We start from the raw sequence: 16,371 nt of genomic DNA, 5'->3' as shown, positions 1-16,371 counted from the left end.
ACACCACACCATGTACAAACACCACACCACACCACACCACACCACACCATGCGCAAACACCACACCACACCATGCACAAACACCACACCACACCACACCACACCATGCATAAACACCATACCACTCCATGCACAAAACACCACTCCACACCATGCACAATCACCACACCACACCACACCAAACCACACCACACCATGCACAAATGCAACACCACACCACACCACACCACACCATGCACAAACACCACTCCACACCATGCACAATCACCACACCACACCACACCACACCACACCACACCATGCACAAACACCACACCACACCACACCACACCACACCACACCATGCACAAACACCACACCACACCACACCACACCACACCATGCACAAACACCACACCACACCACACCACACCACACCATGCACAAACACCACACCACACCATGCACAATCACCACACCACAGCACACCATGCACAAACACCACACCACACCACACCACACCACACCACACCACACCATGCACAATCACCACACCACACCACACCACACCATGCACAAACACCACACCACACCATGCACAAACACCACACCACACCATGCACAAACACCACACCACACCATGCACAAACACCACACCACACCACACCACAGCACAGCACACCACACCATGCACAAACACCACACCACAGCACACCACACCACACCACACCACAGCACACCATGCACAAACACCACACCACAGCACACCACAGCACACCACACCACAGCACACCACACCACACCACAACATGCACAATCACCACACCACAGCACACCACAGCACACCACACCACAGCACACCACACCACACCACACCACAACATGCACAATCACCACACCACAGCACACCACACCACACCACACCACACCACAGCACACCATGCACAAGTACCACACCACACCACACCATGCACAAACACCACACCACACCACACCACACCACAGCACACCATGCACAAACACCACACCACACCACACCACACCACAGCACACCACACCACAGCACACCATTGCAGCTCTGGGAGAGGCACAAAAAAATAAAAAAAGAAGCCTAATTATATGCAAACTGCATTTACTGTTATATTTATATTTTTTGTAGTCTCTAAACTTGGCACTTTGACCTCTTATTCTGACACAACAACAAGAGGAGTCATTATTATCATTTTTTGTTCAAACAGGAACTTCTTTTGCTAAGCATGGAATTTTAATTTATTTTGCAAACGTTTTTGTGCAGATATTAAAAAAGGGAAATTACTCTGTAATTAATGCTAGGGGACTTAATTTATCACAAGTGAGTCTTGAAGGCCTTGCCTCTCTTGTTTTATTTTTTTGTGCCTATCCCAGAGGTGCAGTATTGTTTTAAGCAAGATGACTGGAAAGAACTGAATTTTTCCTATTTTTATGCCAAATTTGGTGTCAACTGACAAAGTATTTGCAGAGAAAATGTCAATGTTAAAGTTTACCACGGACACACAGACACACGGACACACACACACATAGACAACCGAACACCGGGTTAAAACATAGACTCACTTTGTTTACACAAGTGAGTCAAAAATGGGTGGCGCTCTCAGTGTAGCGATGAGCTCTCCCCGGGGAGAGCAGCCCGAATTTCACACAGAGAATTCTGTTGTGACAAAAATTAGTAATACAATACAATACAACAGTACAACACAACACAATACGACTAGTCTGGGAATGCTTAGAACTGAGCTGAGCGATGACACGTGTGTTGTGCTGCGTGCAGACATGCCCCGACGAACAGACAGCCGCAGCCGACGGGGTCCCACCAGCTCCTCCCCCACGGGGCAACGGCCGGCCAAGGCACGCCGCAAAGCCACCACCTCTGACGATGCTCAGGACGGCCCATCCGCTACCGCCAAGGACCATGAAGAAGACGAGAGGCAGCTTGCTTCAGAACCCAACACTCAGACAGAGACGGACGGGGGTGGTAAAAAATCGCATATGAAAGCAGACAGGGACCCCGATAAACGAGGGGTGGGGGTGACGACGACCACGCGTGGGGGCCGCACCATTCGGCAGCCCAAGAGGACGAGCAGCCCCGTTTATGAGGTCAAACCTGAGTCGCCCAAAGCTAAGCCCTCCATGTTGACCTCCACCACTTCCCAACAACAGGAGGCTGCGGGGTTTTCCCAATCCCAGGTGTCCCTGGCTTCCCAGGAGACATCGCAGCCATCACCGTTGCAGGCGTTCCGGCATTTGTCACAGGACGACCCCCCACAGTCGCTGGCCTTGACCCCTCCGCAGCAAGGTCAGGAGGTCGGGGGATCAGAGTTGTTGAGGCGGCCAGTCTCCAGCAGTGGTGTTGTGGCATCCAATCCTGTTGTCCTCCACTCCCCCCCTGCCTTCACCACCACCACCCCCTCCACACCCACCACCACCACCCACCACCACCTGACCCCCGAGAACAGCTTTGAGGGACCCTCCCTGCCCCCCGGCCCCGGTGGGGGAGGAGGGGGAGGGGGTGACCCTTCCCGCCGCGCCATCGCCAAGCCCCCGAAGAAGCGGAAAGCCGCAGACATGGCCTCCGTGTCTCAGGCCATCTCCCCACCCCCTCCCCACAACCACCCCCACCCCCACCAGCCCCACCCGCAGCCCCCTCCCCCGAAGCGCGTGACGGTGGACCTTAAGGAGTGGAAGAACCACCGGGTGTTGGCGCGACGGAACGGTGTCTTCCAGCCGGGCTGCATCAAGTGCAGCCAGAACAGCCAGCATGTGGGGGTGGAGTTCGACGACGACAAGACCCTGGTCAGTTTCGACAACGTCTTCGACACATCCACCTGCGACATCATCAGCGACACCTGCCCCATGTCCGTCATGATCAAGATGGGGTCGGCGGTGTCTGTGCGCCTCAACACAGACGAGAACTACTTCTACGATGGCCAGGTGATGGAGAAGCGGGCGGCCCAGGGAGGCACGGTGTACAGAATTCACCTGGACCCCACCTGGCAGGCCAGGTTCAGGGATGACCAGTGGGTCTCGCGGGTCAACATCCGTCTGATGCAGCCCCCGTGGTTCGAGGAGTGCGAGGAGCAGTCGGAGATGGAAGTGGTGCCGCCCCCTCCCTTCCCCACCTCCATGAACCCCCCGGTGTCCATTGAGCGTCCTGTCTCCTCCAGCGCTGGGTCATTCGACCACATCGAGTCGTCGGAAGACGAGATGATGACCGTCGGCAGCATGAGCTTCGACTCTTCTGGAACCTGCACCCCTCGCTCCGGCAGCGCCACCCCGGGGTCAGGGTCAAGGTCACAGAACGGCCAGGACAGGTCGAAGCAGCCCTTCAAGAAGCGAGACCCCAGCCGGAGCCGCAGCGCGCAGTCGACGGAGAGCAGTCGGTCCAGCACCCCTCGCTCTCCGACCAACAACACGCGCTACAAGAAGGGCGACGTGGTGTCCACGCCCAACGGCATCCGCAAGAAGTTCAACGGCAAGCAGTGGAGGAGGCTGTGCTCCAAGGAGGGGTGCACCAAGGAGTCCCAGCGACGTGGTTTCTGCTCCAGGCACCTCTCCCTCAAGGGCAAGAGTCTGCGTCAGGCCCCGTCCTTCCCCGGCTGTCGGAAAGGGGAGCTAAAGGAGGGGCAGATCGAGTGGACCACGACGGACTCCAGGGAGGGAGAGCCGTCGCGCTACGAGATGGACGAGGCTGAAGCGGCCAACATGCTTGTGTCGCTGGGCAACTCGCGCTCCACCACCCCCGCCTTCTCCCCCACCCCTCAGAACCCGCTGTCGCCCCGCATTGGGCAGACCCAATCGCCCACTGGGCCGTACCGTGGGGCCACCTTCACCCCCATCTCCCCCCACACCAGTCCCCAGGTCCCCCAAGGCTTCATCTCCTCCCCGCAGAAGAGCTGGGGTTCGGCGCCGTCCAAGTCGGGCAGCTCCTCGTCGGACCATGTCTCCCCAGTGACTCCCCGGTTCGCGTCCATGTCTGGTGTCCCGGCGTTCCCCTCTCACATGGTGAACCCAAACCCAAACCCCAACCCCATGGTGACCAAACCGCGCAGCATCTCCCTCTCCAAGCAGGACTCAGGCCGCAGCGAGGATTCCGGGATCGACGTGCTGACTCCCAAGACCCCGGTCACCAAGGCGATGGTCAGCCCGGGTGGGGGTGTGTTTGGCGGGGGTGGCGTGGTGGGCATTCCAACCCAGGGCAACCCCCAGGGGCTTCTGGCGCCCATCCAGCAACGCCTGTCCACGCCTGCTGAACACTCGGCCATCGTCAAACAGCTGCAGTCGCAGGGGGTGGTCGTGGAGCAGGAGGGTGGGTACCCGCTGACAGCCAGCCGCTCGCGACAGCTTGAAAGGACGCAGTCGTTCCCGCCCCCTCCCCGCGGAGGTGAGGCTGAGGTTCGAACCGACGGCGCCGGGCACTACCCAGTGCAGCTGACGACGACTTTGACCACGGGGCCTCGGCACCCTGACAGCGTTGAACCTGGGGGTCAGTCGGTCATGGTGGTCAGGTCTCGCAGTCATGACTACCCGGACGTTCCTGGCATGGACCCGATCAGCTACACCCTCCGACAGGACCCCGTGGCCGCTATGGCCGGTGGTGGTGACGGGGTGAAGGCCGTGATGGTGGCCGAGGAGGGGGGCGATCGTTGCTACCGGCAACAGCCTGTGGTGACTGCCACGGTGACGACGGAGATGGGGGCACACGGTCACCATCATCATCATCATCGTCAGGCAGGGGGCAGGGGGGAGAGGGAGGCGGGGGAGGACAACGACACCCCCCACCACCACCCCAACCACCCCCTCCATGCGGAGGATGTGGTCAACCACAGTGAGTGATACGTGTGCTGTGAATGTGGTTTTGTTTGCGTTGTGTTGCTGTGTGGTGTTTTTGGGGTTGTGTTCCGATGTATGGTGCTGGTGTGCTGTGTTGTGGCTGTGTTGTGTTGTGCTGTGTTGTGGTGTGTTGTGCTGTGTTGTGGTGTGCTGTGTTGTGGTGTGCTGTGTTGTGTCGTGCTGTGTTGTGGCTGTGTTGTGGTGTGCTGTGTTGTGGTGTGCTGTGTTGTGTCGTGCTGTGTTGTGGCTGTGTTGTGGTGTGCTGTGTTGTGGCTGTGTTGTGGTGTGCTGTGTTGTGTCGTGCTGTGTTGTGGCTATGTTGTGGTGTGCTGTGTTGTGGCGGTGTTGTGGTGTGCTGTGTTGTGGCTGTGTTGTGGTGTGCTGTGTTGTGGTGTGCTGTGTTGTGGCTGTGTTGTGGTGTGCTGTGTTGTGGTGTGCTGTGTTGTGGCTGTGTTGTGGTGTGCTGTGTTGTGGCTGTGTTGTGTTGTGCTGTGTTGTGGCTGTGTTGTGTTGTGCTGTGTAGTGGTGTGCTGTGTTGTGGCTGTGTTGTGGTGTGCTGTGTTGTGGTGTGCTGTGTTGTGGCTGTGTTGTGGTGTGCTGTGTTGTGGTGTGCTGTGTTGTGTTGTGCTGTGTTGTGGTGGTGTTGTGGTGTGCTGTGTTGTGGCTGTGTTGTGGTGTGCTGTGTTGTGGCGGTGTTGTGGCTGTGTTGTGGTGTGCTGTGTTGTGGCGGTGTTGTGGTGTGCTGTGTTGTGGCGGTGTTGTGGTGTGCTGTGTTGTGGCGGTGTTGTGTCGTGCTGTGTTGTGGCGGTGTTGTGTCGTGCTGTGTTGTGGCGGTGTTGTGTCGTGCTGTGTTGTGGCGTGCTGTGTTGTGTCCGTGTGTGTTGTGTTGGTGTTGTGGTGTGCTGTGTTGTGTTGTGCTGTGTTGTGGTGTGCTGTGTTGGTGTTGTGCTGTGTTGTGGTGTGCTGTGTTGTGGTGTGCTGTGTTGTGGTGTGCTGTGTTGTGTCGTGCTGTGTTGTGGCGGTGTTGTGGCTGTGTTGTGTCGTGCTGTGTTGTGGCGGTGTTGTGGTGTGCTGTGTTGTGTCGTGCTGTGTTGTGGTGGTGTTGTGGCTGTGTTGTGTCGTGCTGTGTTGTGGCGGTGTTGTGGTGTGCTGTGTTGTGGTGTGCTGTGTTGTGTCGTGCTGTGTTGTGGTGTGCTGTGTTGTGGTGTGCTGTGTTGTGGTGTGCTGTGTTGTGGTGTGTTGTGTTGGTGTTGTGGTGTGTTGTGTTGTGCTGTGTTGTGGTGGTGTTGTGGTGTGTTGTGTTGTGTCCGTGTGTGCTGTGTTGTGTTGTGGTGTGCTGTGTTGTGGTGTGCTGTGTTGTGGTGTGCGGTGTTGTGGTGTGCGGTGTTGTGGTGTGCTGTGTTGTGTCCGTGTGTGCTGTGTTGTGGTGTGCTGTGTTGTGGTGTGCTGTGTTGTGGTGTGCTGTGTTGTGGCGGTGTTGTGGTGTGCTGTGTTGTGGCGGTGTTGTGGTGTGCTGTGTTGTGGTGTGCTGTGTTGTGGCGGTGTTGTGGTGTGCTGTGTTGTGGTGTGCTGTGTTGTGGTGTGCGGTGTTGTGGTGTGCGGTGTTGTGGTGTGCTGTGTTGTGTCCGTGTGTGTTGTGTTGGTGTTGTGTTGGTGTTGTGGTGTGCTGTGTTGTGGTGTGCTGTGTTGTGCTGTGTTGTGTTGTGGTGGTGTTGTGGTGTGCTGTGTTGTGGTGTGCTGTGTTGTGTCGTGCTGTGTTGTGGCGGTGTTGTAGTGTGCTGTGTTGTGGTGGTGTTGTGGTGTGCTGTGTTGGTGTTGTGGTGTGCTGTGTTGTGTCGTGCTGTGTTGTGGCGGTGTTGTGCTGTGTTGTGCTGTGTTGTGCTGTGTTGTGGCGGTGTTGTGCTGTGTTGTGGCGGTGTTGTGGTGTGCTGTGTTGTGGTGGTGTTGTGGTGTGCGGTGTTGTGGTTGTGTCGTGCTGTGTTGTGGCGGTGTTGTGTTGTGCTGTGTTGTGGCGGTGTTGTGGTGTGCTGTGTTGTGGCGGTTGTAGTGGTGAGATGTGTCATGTCATGCTGTGTTGTGCTGTCGCTGTCCTGTTTTGTTAGAATCTTTTAGTTTTGATAGGAGGGGTGAAATAAGAGGTGGGGGGTGGGTGTTTGTGTGGGGGGTTATAAAGATTGGTTTCAAATCTTTATGTTACAATAAACTAGAAACTGAATGAATAGGACACTGAGTCGTTCAGACTGTTGGAATTCTCTCTACTCAAACAACACAAGCGGTGATGAAGACATCATTAGAATGTTACAATCGGAAAGATCTCACACTGAAGATTTAGATGAAGACAACACTGCATAATTTCTAACCATGTAAGCTAAAGGCTAAAGACATCAGATGGGGTCTGTGTGTGGGGGAAAGGACAACATTACAGGCCATTCAGACAGCCACTGGACATCGGATGGGGTCTGTGTGGGGGAAAGGACAACACTACAGGCTGGGTCATTCAGACAGCCACTGGACATCAGATGGGGTCTGTGTCGGGGAAAGGACAACACTACAGGCCATTCAGACAGCCAGTGGACATCAGATGAGGTCTGTGTGGGGGAAAGGACAACACTACAGGCCATTCAGACAGCCAATGGACATCAGATGAGGTCTGTGTGGGGGAAAGGACAACACTACAGGTCATTCAGACAGCCAGTGGACATCAGATGAGGTCTGTGTGGGGGAAAGGACAACACTACAGGTCATTCAGACAGCCAGTGGACATCAGATGAGGTCTGTGTGGGGGAAAGGACAACACTACAGGCCATTCAGACAGCCAGTGGACATCAGATGAGGTCTGTGTCGGGGAAAGGACAACACTACAGGCCATTCAGACAGCCAGTGGACATCAGATGAGGTCTGTGTCGGGGAAAGGACAACACTACAGGTCATTCAGACAGCCAGTGGACATCAGATGAGGTCTGTGTCGGGGAAAGGACAACACTACAGGTCATTCAGACAGCCAGTGGACATCAGATGGGGTCTGTGTGGGGGAAAGGACAACACTACAGGTCATTCAGACAGCCAGTGGACATCAGATGAGGTCTGTGTCGGGGAAAGGACAACACTACAGGCTGGGTCATTCAGACAGCCAGTGGACATCAGATGGGGTCTGTGTGTGGGGGAAAGGACAACACTACAGGCTGGGTCATTCAGACAGCCAGTGGACATCAGATCGGGTCTGTGTGGGGGAAAGGACAACACTACAGGTCATTCAGACAGCCAGTGGACATCAGATGGGGTCTGTGTGGGGGAAAGGACAACACTACAGGCTGGGTCATTCAGACAGCCACTGGACATCAGATGGGATCTGTGTGGGGGAAAGGACAACACTACAGGCTGGACCATTCAGACAGCCACTGGACATCAGATGGGGTCTGTGTGGGGGAAAGGACAACACTACAGGTCATTCAGACAGCCACTGGACATCAGATGGGGTCTGTGTGGGGGAAAGGACAACACTACAGGCTGGGTCATTCAGACAGCCACTGGACATCAGATGGGATCTGTGTGGGGGAAAGGACAACACTACAGGCCATTCAGACAGCCAGTGGACATGAGATGGGGTCTGTGTGGGGGAAAGGACAACACTACAGGCCATTCAGACAGCCAGTGGACATGAGATGGGGTCTGTGTGGGGGAAAGGCCAAGAGAAGAGTAGCCATCCCAAGTGAGCTGAAAGAAAAGAAATCAGTTGTCTCAGTCAAAATCTTTTTTGTGTTTGAGAGGGGTTGGGAGGTGGGGGGGCAGGGGAAAAATGTGTGCGTGAGTCTTTTAGTTTTAGTATAGTTTTGAAATCTGTCTTTTTCAATTTAAATCTGATCTGCTGTCTCTCTCAGTGTCTCTCTTCCAGTCTCTCTACTCACTGGAATTTGTTACAAACCCCCCCCCAACAAAAACAAGGTTTTTCCTCTCTCCATAATATGGAGTTTCCGTACGGGCATTTTTGAGATAAAAAAAAGAAAATTAATGTAGAATTTCACTGACAAAGCATATATTTATGCCAGCCATTTTACAGTGTTAGTTTTGCTAACATCCACAGTGTGAGAAAATCCAAGGGTGTCAGAAAGTGTAATTTAAATCCCCATAGACACTAACTTACTCAGTAGTAGGTAATGTATACATGTTCAATACACATGCACAGTATGTAATGTAAGGTTCATGGTAGCTGTGTGTGTGTGTGTGCCCAGTGGGCTATTGATAAGATTTCACCTGAACACATTGAGAGCAAAGAAAGAACAGTATTGATTTGCTCTGGTCACATGCACAGCACACATGATTTATAGGATCAACTCAACCTATTCACTATGTTACCATCTGTTGAACTTTAGCAAGATGCTGATCGAAAGAGGTAGTTTGCTGCTTGACAACAAAAAAAAAAGAAAAAAAAAAAGTGTTAAAATGTTGCGCACTATTTTTATTGATTTAATGAGTGCTTGCTCAGTATGTGTATCTTATATAGATCTGAAAAGCATTGAGGGTTTTTAATTCTAGAATAGAATTCTATAATAGTTCTTCTGCAATAGTTAGAGTGAGAACATGAGAAGTGTGTACACTTTATACTGTCACACCACACATACATCATTACAGATGCGTAATGTGAGCACTGTGTGTTATACTTACAAGTTTTAGGCGCTGTAGCCGAGTGGTTAAAAGTGTTGGGACTTCCAAACCAAAGGCCCTGGGTTTGATCCTGGCATTGACTTGAGGTGGATTAAGGTCGAACTTTTTACACATGATCTAGGTGAACATATTAACAGACCTGCAAGTACCGGAATCCCTATCATGTGAATTACATACACATGCAGATCATAATATACGTATATAATATGAACATGAAAGATCCTATAAACTTTGTGTAAGTCAAGTCAGCGTTTGGTGGGTTATGTACATTTGATATAATAAATAATGTGGGGCAGTTTCAAACTAGTTCAAACAGATCTGTATGTTGTGATAATCATGGTGACACCCCCCCCCCCCACCACCACCAAAAAGAATTAAAAAAAAACAACAACACAAAAACAATGCAGTACAATGTGACACTCCTGATGACAGATTCAGAACTTAATGCAACACCACAATGTAACATGAAAAAGACAACTCCCAGCTATCCTCTCAAGCTGTATTATAGATCTGTCTGTCTCAATCATGCCAACAGCCCTGGTGGAACATCGTACTAGCGTTGTGCACAGAAACTGTTACTATGGCAGCTTTGCCCCACACCCTGTCGTAAAGAGAAACCAGATATAGTGCACACCACTGTGCATCAGACTAGAGAGAGAGGGAAAGAGAGAGGGGGGGTGGGGGGTGGGGGGTGGAGAAGGGGTAGAGTAAGACCAAGAGAGAGACTGAGAGAGAGATTGGAGAGAGAGGGAGAAAGAGGGAGAGGTGGAGAGAGAGGAGTAACTGGGCCAATAATCAATAGAGAGCAACTGGGCAAGGCTGGCTCCCTTCATGGCAAACCTGCCTGCGCCAGACCTGAGAGCGCATGGCTGCCTGCGCTGAACGGTGTGTGTGCGTGCGTGCGTGCGTACGCTTTTGCGTGTGGAACAACAGTGTCTGCATTGTTTTGTTTTTATTTGATGAAAAGGCTCGCGTTCCTTCTCGGCGTTGTCTCTTCAAGTCATCTGGTCTGTCTGTCATCTGTTGTCTCTTCAAGTCATCTGATCTGTCTGTCATCTGTTGTCTCTTCAAGTCATCTGGTCTGTCTGTCATCTGTTGTCTCTTCAAGTCATCTGGTCTGTCTGTCATCTGTTGTCTCTTCAAGTCATCTGGTCTGTCTGTCATCTGTTGTCTCTTCAAGTCATCTGGTCTGTCTGTCATCTGTTGTCTCTTCAAGTCATCTGGTCTGTCATCTGTTGTCTCTTCAAGTCATCTGGTCTGTCTGTCATCTGTTGTCTCTTCAAGTCATCTGGTCTGTCTGTCATCTGTTGTCTCTTCAAGTCATCTGTTCTGTCTGTCGACCCGCTTCTTCCTTCAGTCTGCCCTCAACCAACCCTCTGTTCTTTGTGTGTGTGTGTGTGTGTGTGTGGTGTGTGTGTGTGTGTGTGGTGTGTGTGTGTGTGGTGTGTGTGTGTGTGTGTGTGTGTGTGTGTCTTGTGTCTCTGACTCTCCACCCCTCCCCCCTTCCCCCACATCAGGGGCACGTAGGTCCAGTAACCCTCTGTGTACAGGACCCTGGAACAGCTGCGATGTTACTCTGCTGGAACCATGATTCACTTTGTTGGCTGAAGACAGACATGTAGTGGTTTCTGGGTGCAGTTTTGTATTTGTATTTCTCTTTTTATCCCAACAGATTGTGTGAAATTTGGGCTGCCCTCCCCAGGGAGAGCGCATCATTACACTACAGCGCCACCCATTTTGTTTTTGTATTTTTTTCCTGTATACAGTTTTATTTGTTTTCCCTATCGAAGTTGATTTTTCTACAGAATTTTGCCAGGAACAACCCTTTTGTTGCTGTGGGTTCTTTTACGTGCACTAAGTGCAAGCTGCACACAGGATTTCGGTTTATTGTCTCATCCCAATGACTAGTGTCCAGACCACCACTCAAGGTCTAATGGAGGGGGGAGAAAATATTGGCGGCTGAGCCGTGATTCGAATCAGTGCACTCAGATTCTCTCACTTCTTAGGCGGACGTGTTACCTCAAGGCCATCACTGCACATTTGGGTGGACTTCATTCACTGTTCAGTCATTTTGCTTTGAATACTGTGGCAGTTGTTAGGTCAGGATAGAGAATTAAAAAGAAACTTTCCCTTTCTCTATCGATGTTCACACCTGACAAGGTGGCGTGGAGAGCCTTGGCCAAAGGAATGGTTCAGCGCTTACAGCTTTTAGAGGCGTTTGATTGGCTGAGAGCGGGCCGGGCCAAGACTGCTCGTCTTTTCACTGTTAGCCGCGCGAAATTTGGCCAAGCAGAGCAAACCGATAGGCCTAGTTTGCATCAGTTTGACATGGTAAGTATATGTAACACCAAACATGGAGTATAATACAAACTCCTCCTTTTCCCTTCCTCTGTCGATGTTGAATACTGGTAGTTTTCTGCAGGTGGTTAAGTTGTTGAGCAAGCACCAGTGAGGATACTGTCTGAATTTTATCTGTTGAATTTTTGTTGAAAGGTGCCACGAGAAAATTCAGTAGTCAGTACAGTATATATTCAGTCTGGTTCGTACTTGAATATGGTGAGTGCTTTTTGATTGATCAGCTGATGCAGATCTAGTCTGGGGGATACAATTTATGTAGCACTTCACCTTGGTCAGAGACCAACATCTAAGCACTTTACAAACTGGTAGTTATTTGCACCACAGGCTGCCTGCTGGGGTCGGTGTATAGAGCCAGGTGAGAGAGCTCTGCCATTAGGTGCTCATCATTAGTTTCCTGTGTCATTCAGTCTGGCTTCAGTCACATGCACGTGCGCTCACACACACACATGCACACACATGCACACATGCACTTACATACAATAATAATTATACATGTTACATGATACGTGCATACATATATATGTATTTGTGAGGATTTTACTATGAAATTTTGCCAGGGACAACTCTGTTATTGCCATAGGTTCTTTTACCTGCACTGATTGCATGCTACACATAGGACCTCGGTTTATTGTCTTATCTGAATGACTAGCTTCCAGACCAGCGCTCAAGGTCTAGTGGAGGGAGAGAAAATTTTGGGCAGCGTGGGATTTGATCACATAATATCCGCTGACGTTCTCTCTCTTCCTGGGTGGACGCGTCGCCCACTGGGTCCCCATTCCACTGGGCTGTGTGATGTTTTTATCGCTTCCTGCTGCAGATACTGTGTGCAATAACAGATTGGAAGGACGGCCAGATCAATAGCATGGCCTGCTGTGTGCAGCATGTACCACCCTGCCACTGTGGACCTGTGTCCTGGTCTTGGTGTAAACTTCTGTCTTACTCTGCCACCCCTCACCATCCACTCAAACTCACACGTATGCTCATGATGCCGAGAGAGACACAGGTGTGGGGGCTGAGTGGTTAAAGCGCTGGATTCGCGCCTGAGGTTCCTCAGTTCGATTCCAGGTCTGGCTCACCTGGTGGAGATTTTTCTGATCTCCCAGGTCAACAGGTGTAGCAGATCTGCTAGTGCCTGAACTCCCTTCATGTTTTTACACATGCAGAAGATGAACTACTCATGTTAAAGATCGTGTAATCCATGTCAGTGTTTGGTGGGTTATGGAAACTCGAAAATACCCAGCATGCATCTAACACAACAGAGTCATCAGCAAGCTGATGTTGGTCATGTAGTGGAAAGAAGGAGGAAGAAGAAAGATATTCTCTGTGTATGTGTGTATGTGTTCAGTCAACAACATTGTCCTCATTGGTATAAATTAATATAACTTCTCTGATTTTGCATATTTTATAACTGAGTTATACATGTATGTATGTAGCAGAAGAAATGTCCTTACTCAGAATGAAACATTTAGGAATTTAACTTGTTATATCTGATGGTTTCACCCCATGGTCCATGGCATTCTGAAGTCAATAAGTGCATTGACTGTTTTCAGGGTCTTGCATGTGTTGATGTGCTATTATGTGGTAGTGTAAGGAAGATAGCGTGAAACCATTGTTCTGCAAGTAAGTTCCACTTTCGATTATGAGTCTGGACATTTCTTCTCTACAACTCTGTCCCAGTTCCCCCCCCCCCCCCCCCCCCCCAGTCAAGTCGCCCCTGACAGACTGATTTCACATTTCCCCTCCCGACCCAAACAGCAGCCTTAGACAGACCCAGCTGAGACACCCACCCCTCCCCCTAAATCCCAGCATGCCCCTGGTGTGTTTGTCTTTCAGACTGACCCCCCCCCCACCCCCCAACCCCCCACTTCATCCCCCTGGAGACTTTAGTTTCTAAATGACCCCTTTTGTTTTCTTTGTGGTGCTCTATGGGCTGTCCATTGGGGCGTGCTGTTTAGTCACTGTTGCTTGTGAACGCTGCCCTGACTCCCTGACTCACACGGATAGGAAATGGTGTGTGTTAAACTTCCTCAGACGACAGACTCTTGAGCTGGCTTGGGACAGTACACGACAGGATGTGGTGAACTTTGGAACGGTGCAGCCTTGGGTTCATGAATGAACGATGTGGGCTTTCCGTCTTTGTGACTGGTGGAAAGGCAGACGTGTACAGTGTGGGACTTTTTGCCCCTGATCACAAAGAGGGCTTTGGGAGTGCTGCAGGATGTGGGAAGATGGATAAGATAAGATAAGAATAACTTTATTATCTCCAACTGGAGAAATTTGGTCAGGTGCATTATCACAATATAGACAAGTAAACAACATGGGGACCATAACTGTAAAAGCCAACAACAGCCCCTACAAATATTACGAAGATACAAATGTAAAAAATATCACATACATCGTTTCATACATACATCCACACACTGCAGGTAATAACTAGTATTCTTAATGTAAAAACAGAAAGAATTAAGAAACATTATTTGAATATAATTATAAACATAGCCTACTATACTGCACATTGATTATAATAGACAGATAAGATAAGAATAAAGATGAATTGCGGAAAACCACAACCAGATAATCAGCACACACACCCGCACCCCCCCAACCCCAACCCCACCCCACACACGCGGATAACTTGATTAAACAAGAGTAATAAAGATATGTTCTCAAATAAAAGCATTTCACATATTCGCTTTTAAAAACATTGCAATTGGATTTGAACTGTGTCCATCAAGTCTGCTGCATCAATCACTGTGCTAGCCTCTGTCAGATTCCTGTATACTATGATCCACTCTAAATAAATGTATGTAAAAAGAACGGAAATCAGCTTGAACTTTGTTGACGTTTGAGGCTTTGGTAGGCCTGTTTGTCATTCTGTCAGTCAATAAAAACACCTTTGGTGGCATGTCTGGACTGGCCAGGTGAAGCAGCGCTGACCGTAAACATACTGGACTGTACAGTGAGGGTACGGTGGTCCAGACTGCGTGGCGTCTTTTCTTGAAAGTTGAGACGACACGATGCAGCCTGGTGCAGTGACAGAGAGCCGTGGATGTAGGGGGTGGTTTGCAGTTATGCTGCCTGGTACAGGGGTTGAGACAGACAGACAGACACATACATGCATTTGTACAAGCACACACACACGCACACACACACACACACACACGCACACACACACACACACACACACACATGCACACACACACACACACACATGCACACAGACCAAAGGAGGATACATTTTGAAGAGACGGTGCTTTGGTTTTCCACCCAGTGTTTCCTGTTCCTCTACCAGGTCATCGGTCCTGGCTCCAACAACCACCCCCCTGCTGTTTTACTCTGGGGTTATTTCTATTGTATTCTACTGTAGTGTGTTGTGTTGTGTTGTGTTGTACTGTATTGTGTTGTATTACTCTTTTTGTCACAACAGATTTCTCTGTGTGAACTTCTGGCCGCTCTCTCCAGGGAGAGCGTGTCACAACAGTGATAGCGCCACCCCCCTCACCCCACATCTTTTTTTTTTTTCTTTTTTCTTTTTTGATATATTTTTTGTTGTTGTTGTCTGCCTGCAAGGGTAATTGTTTTCTTATCAGAGCAGATTTTTCTGCAGAATTTTGCCGTTCACAACTGTTTTGTTGCCATGGGTTCTTTTACGTGCGCTAAGTGCAAGCTGCACATTCCATGGAACCCCGGTTTATCGTTTCATCCGAATGACCAGAATCCAGACCACCACTTGAGGGGGAGAAAATTCTGGTGGGCGTGGGATTGGAACCAGTGCACTCCAGGTCTCTGGCTTCCTAGGTGAACGTGCTACCACTTGGCCAGTGCTCACAGTGGCTAGGACTAGCCTTGGATAATGCCAGGGACATTTGTGGCCCATCAAGTTCGAACCCCCCTGGATGATGGGCGCAATAGCCGAGTGGTTAAAGCGTTGGACTTTCAGTCTGAGGGTCCCGGGTTCGAATCATGGTGACGGCACCTGGTGGGTAAAGGGTGGAGATTTTTCCGATCTCCCAGGTCAACATATGTGCAGACCTGCTAGTGCCTGAACCCCCTTTGTGTGTATATGCAAGCAGAAGATCAAATACGCACGTTAAAGATCCTGTAATCCATGTCAGCGTTCGGTGGGTTATGGAAACAAGAACATACCCAGCATGCACACCTGCAAAAACGGAGTATGGCTGCCTACATGGCGGGGTAAAAACGGTCATACATGTAAAAGCCCACTCATGTGCATACGAGTGAAGGCAGAAGAAGAACCCCCCAGGATGAAAATCAGTGCCCATTTTGCGGGGTTAATCAAGCAATTGATGGAGGCAGGTGGTCATGGCGGGCTTGCCTGTACTGACCCCACCAACTGAATCCTCTGGGGGTCATTTTAAGCTAATAATAATGATGATAATAATAATAATATATGGCGCAAACTCCCCACACATGGGCTCACAAAGCGCCTCACATGAAACAGTACACATACAGCTGTGCTTTATACAGAGCACATGAGGACATTGAA

The 16,371-nt window shown here is 50.5% G+C and overlaps 1 protein-coding gene across 1 annotated transcript in view; it reads left to right on the top strand.

The window, feature by feature from the left end:
* The window catches only part of LOC143277359 (uncharacterized), a 198,153-nt gene that overhangs the window by 102,943 nt on the left and 78,839 nt on the right, over window positions 1–16,371 (top strand). The window contains exon 2 of the mRNA XM_076582144.1: window positions 1,786–4,839. Coding sequence (XP_076438259.1) covers window positions 1,786–4,839 — 3,054 coding nt within the window. The remainder of the gene's footprint in view (window positions 1–1,785; window positions 4,840–16,371) is intronic.

This window comes from Babylonia areolata, chromosome 34 (assembly GCF_041734735.1).
Source record: "Babylonia areolata isolate BAREFJ2019XMU chromosome 34, ASM4173473v1, whole genome shotgun sequence".
Lineage (NCBI taxonomy): Eukaryota > Metazoa > Mollusca > Gastropoda > Neogastropoda > Buccinidae > Babylonia > Babylonia areolata.
This window is presented reverse-complemented; position numbering and strand designations above follow the sequence as displayed.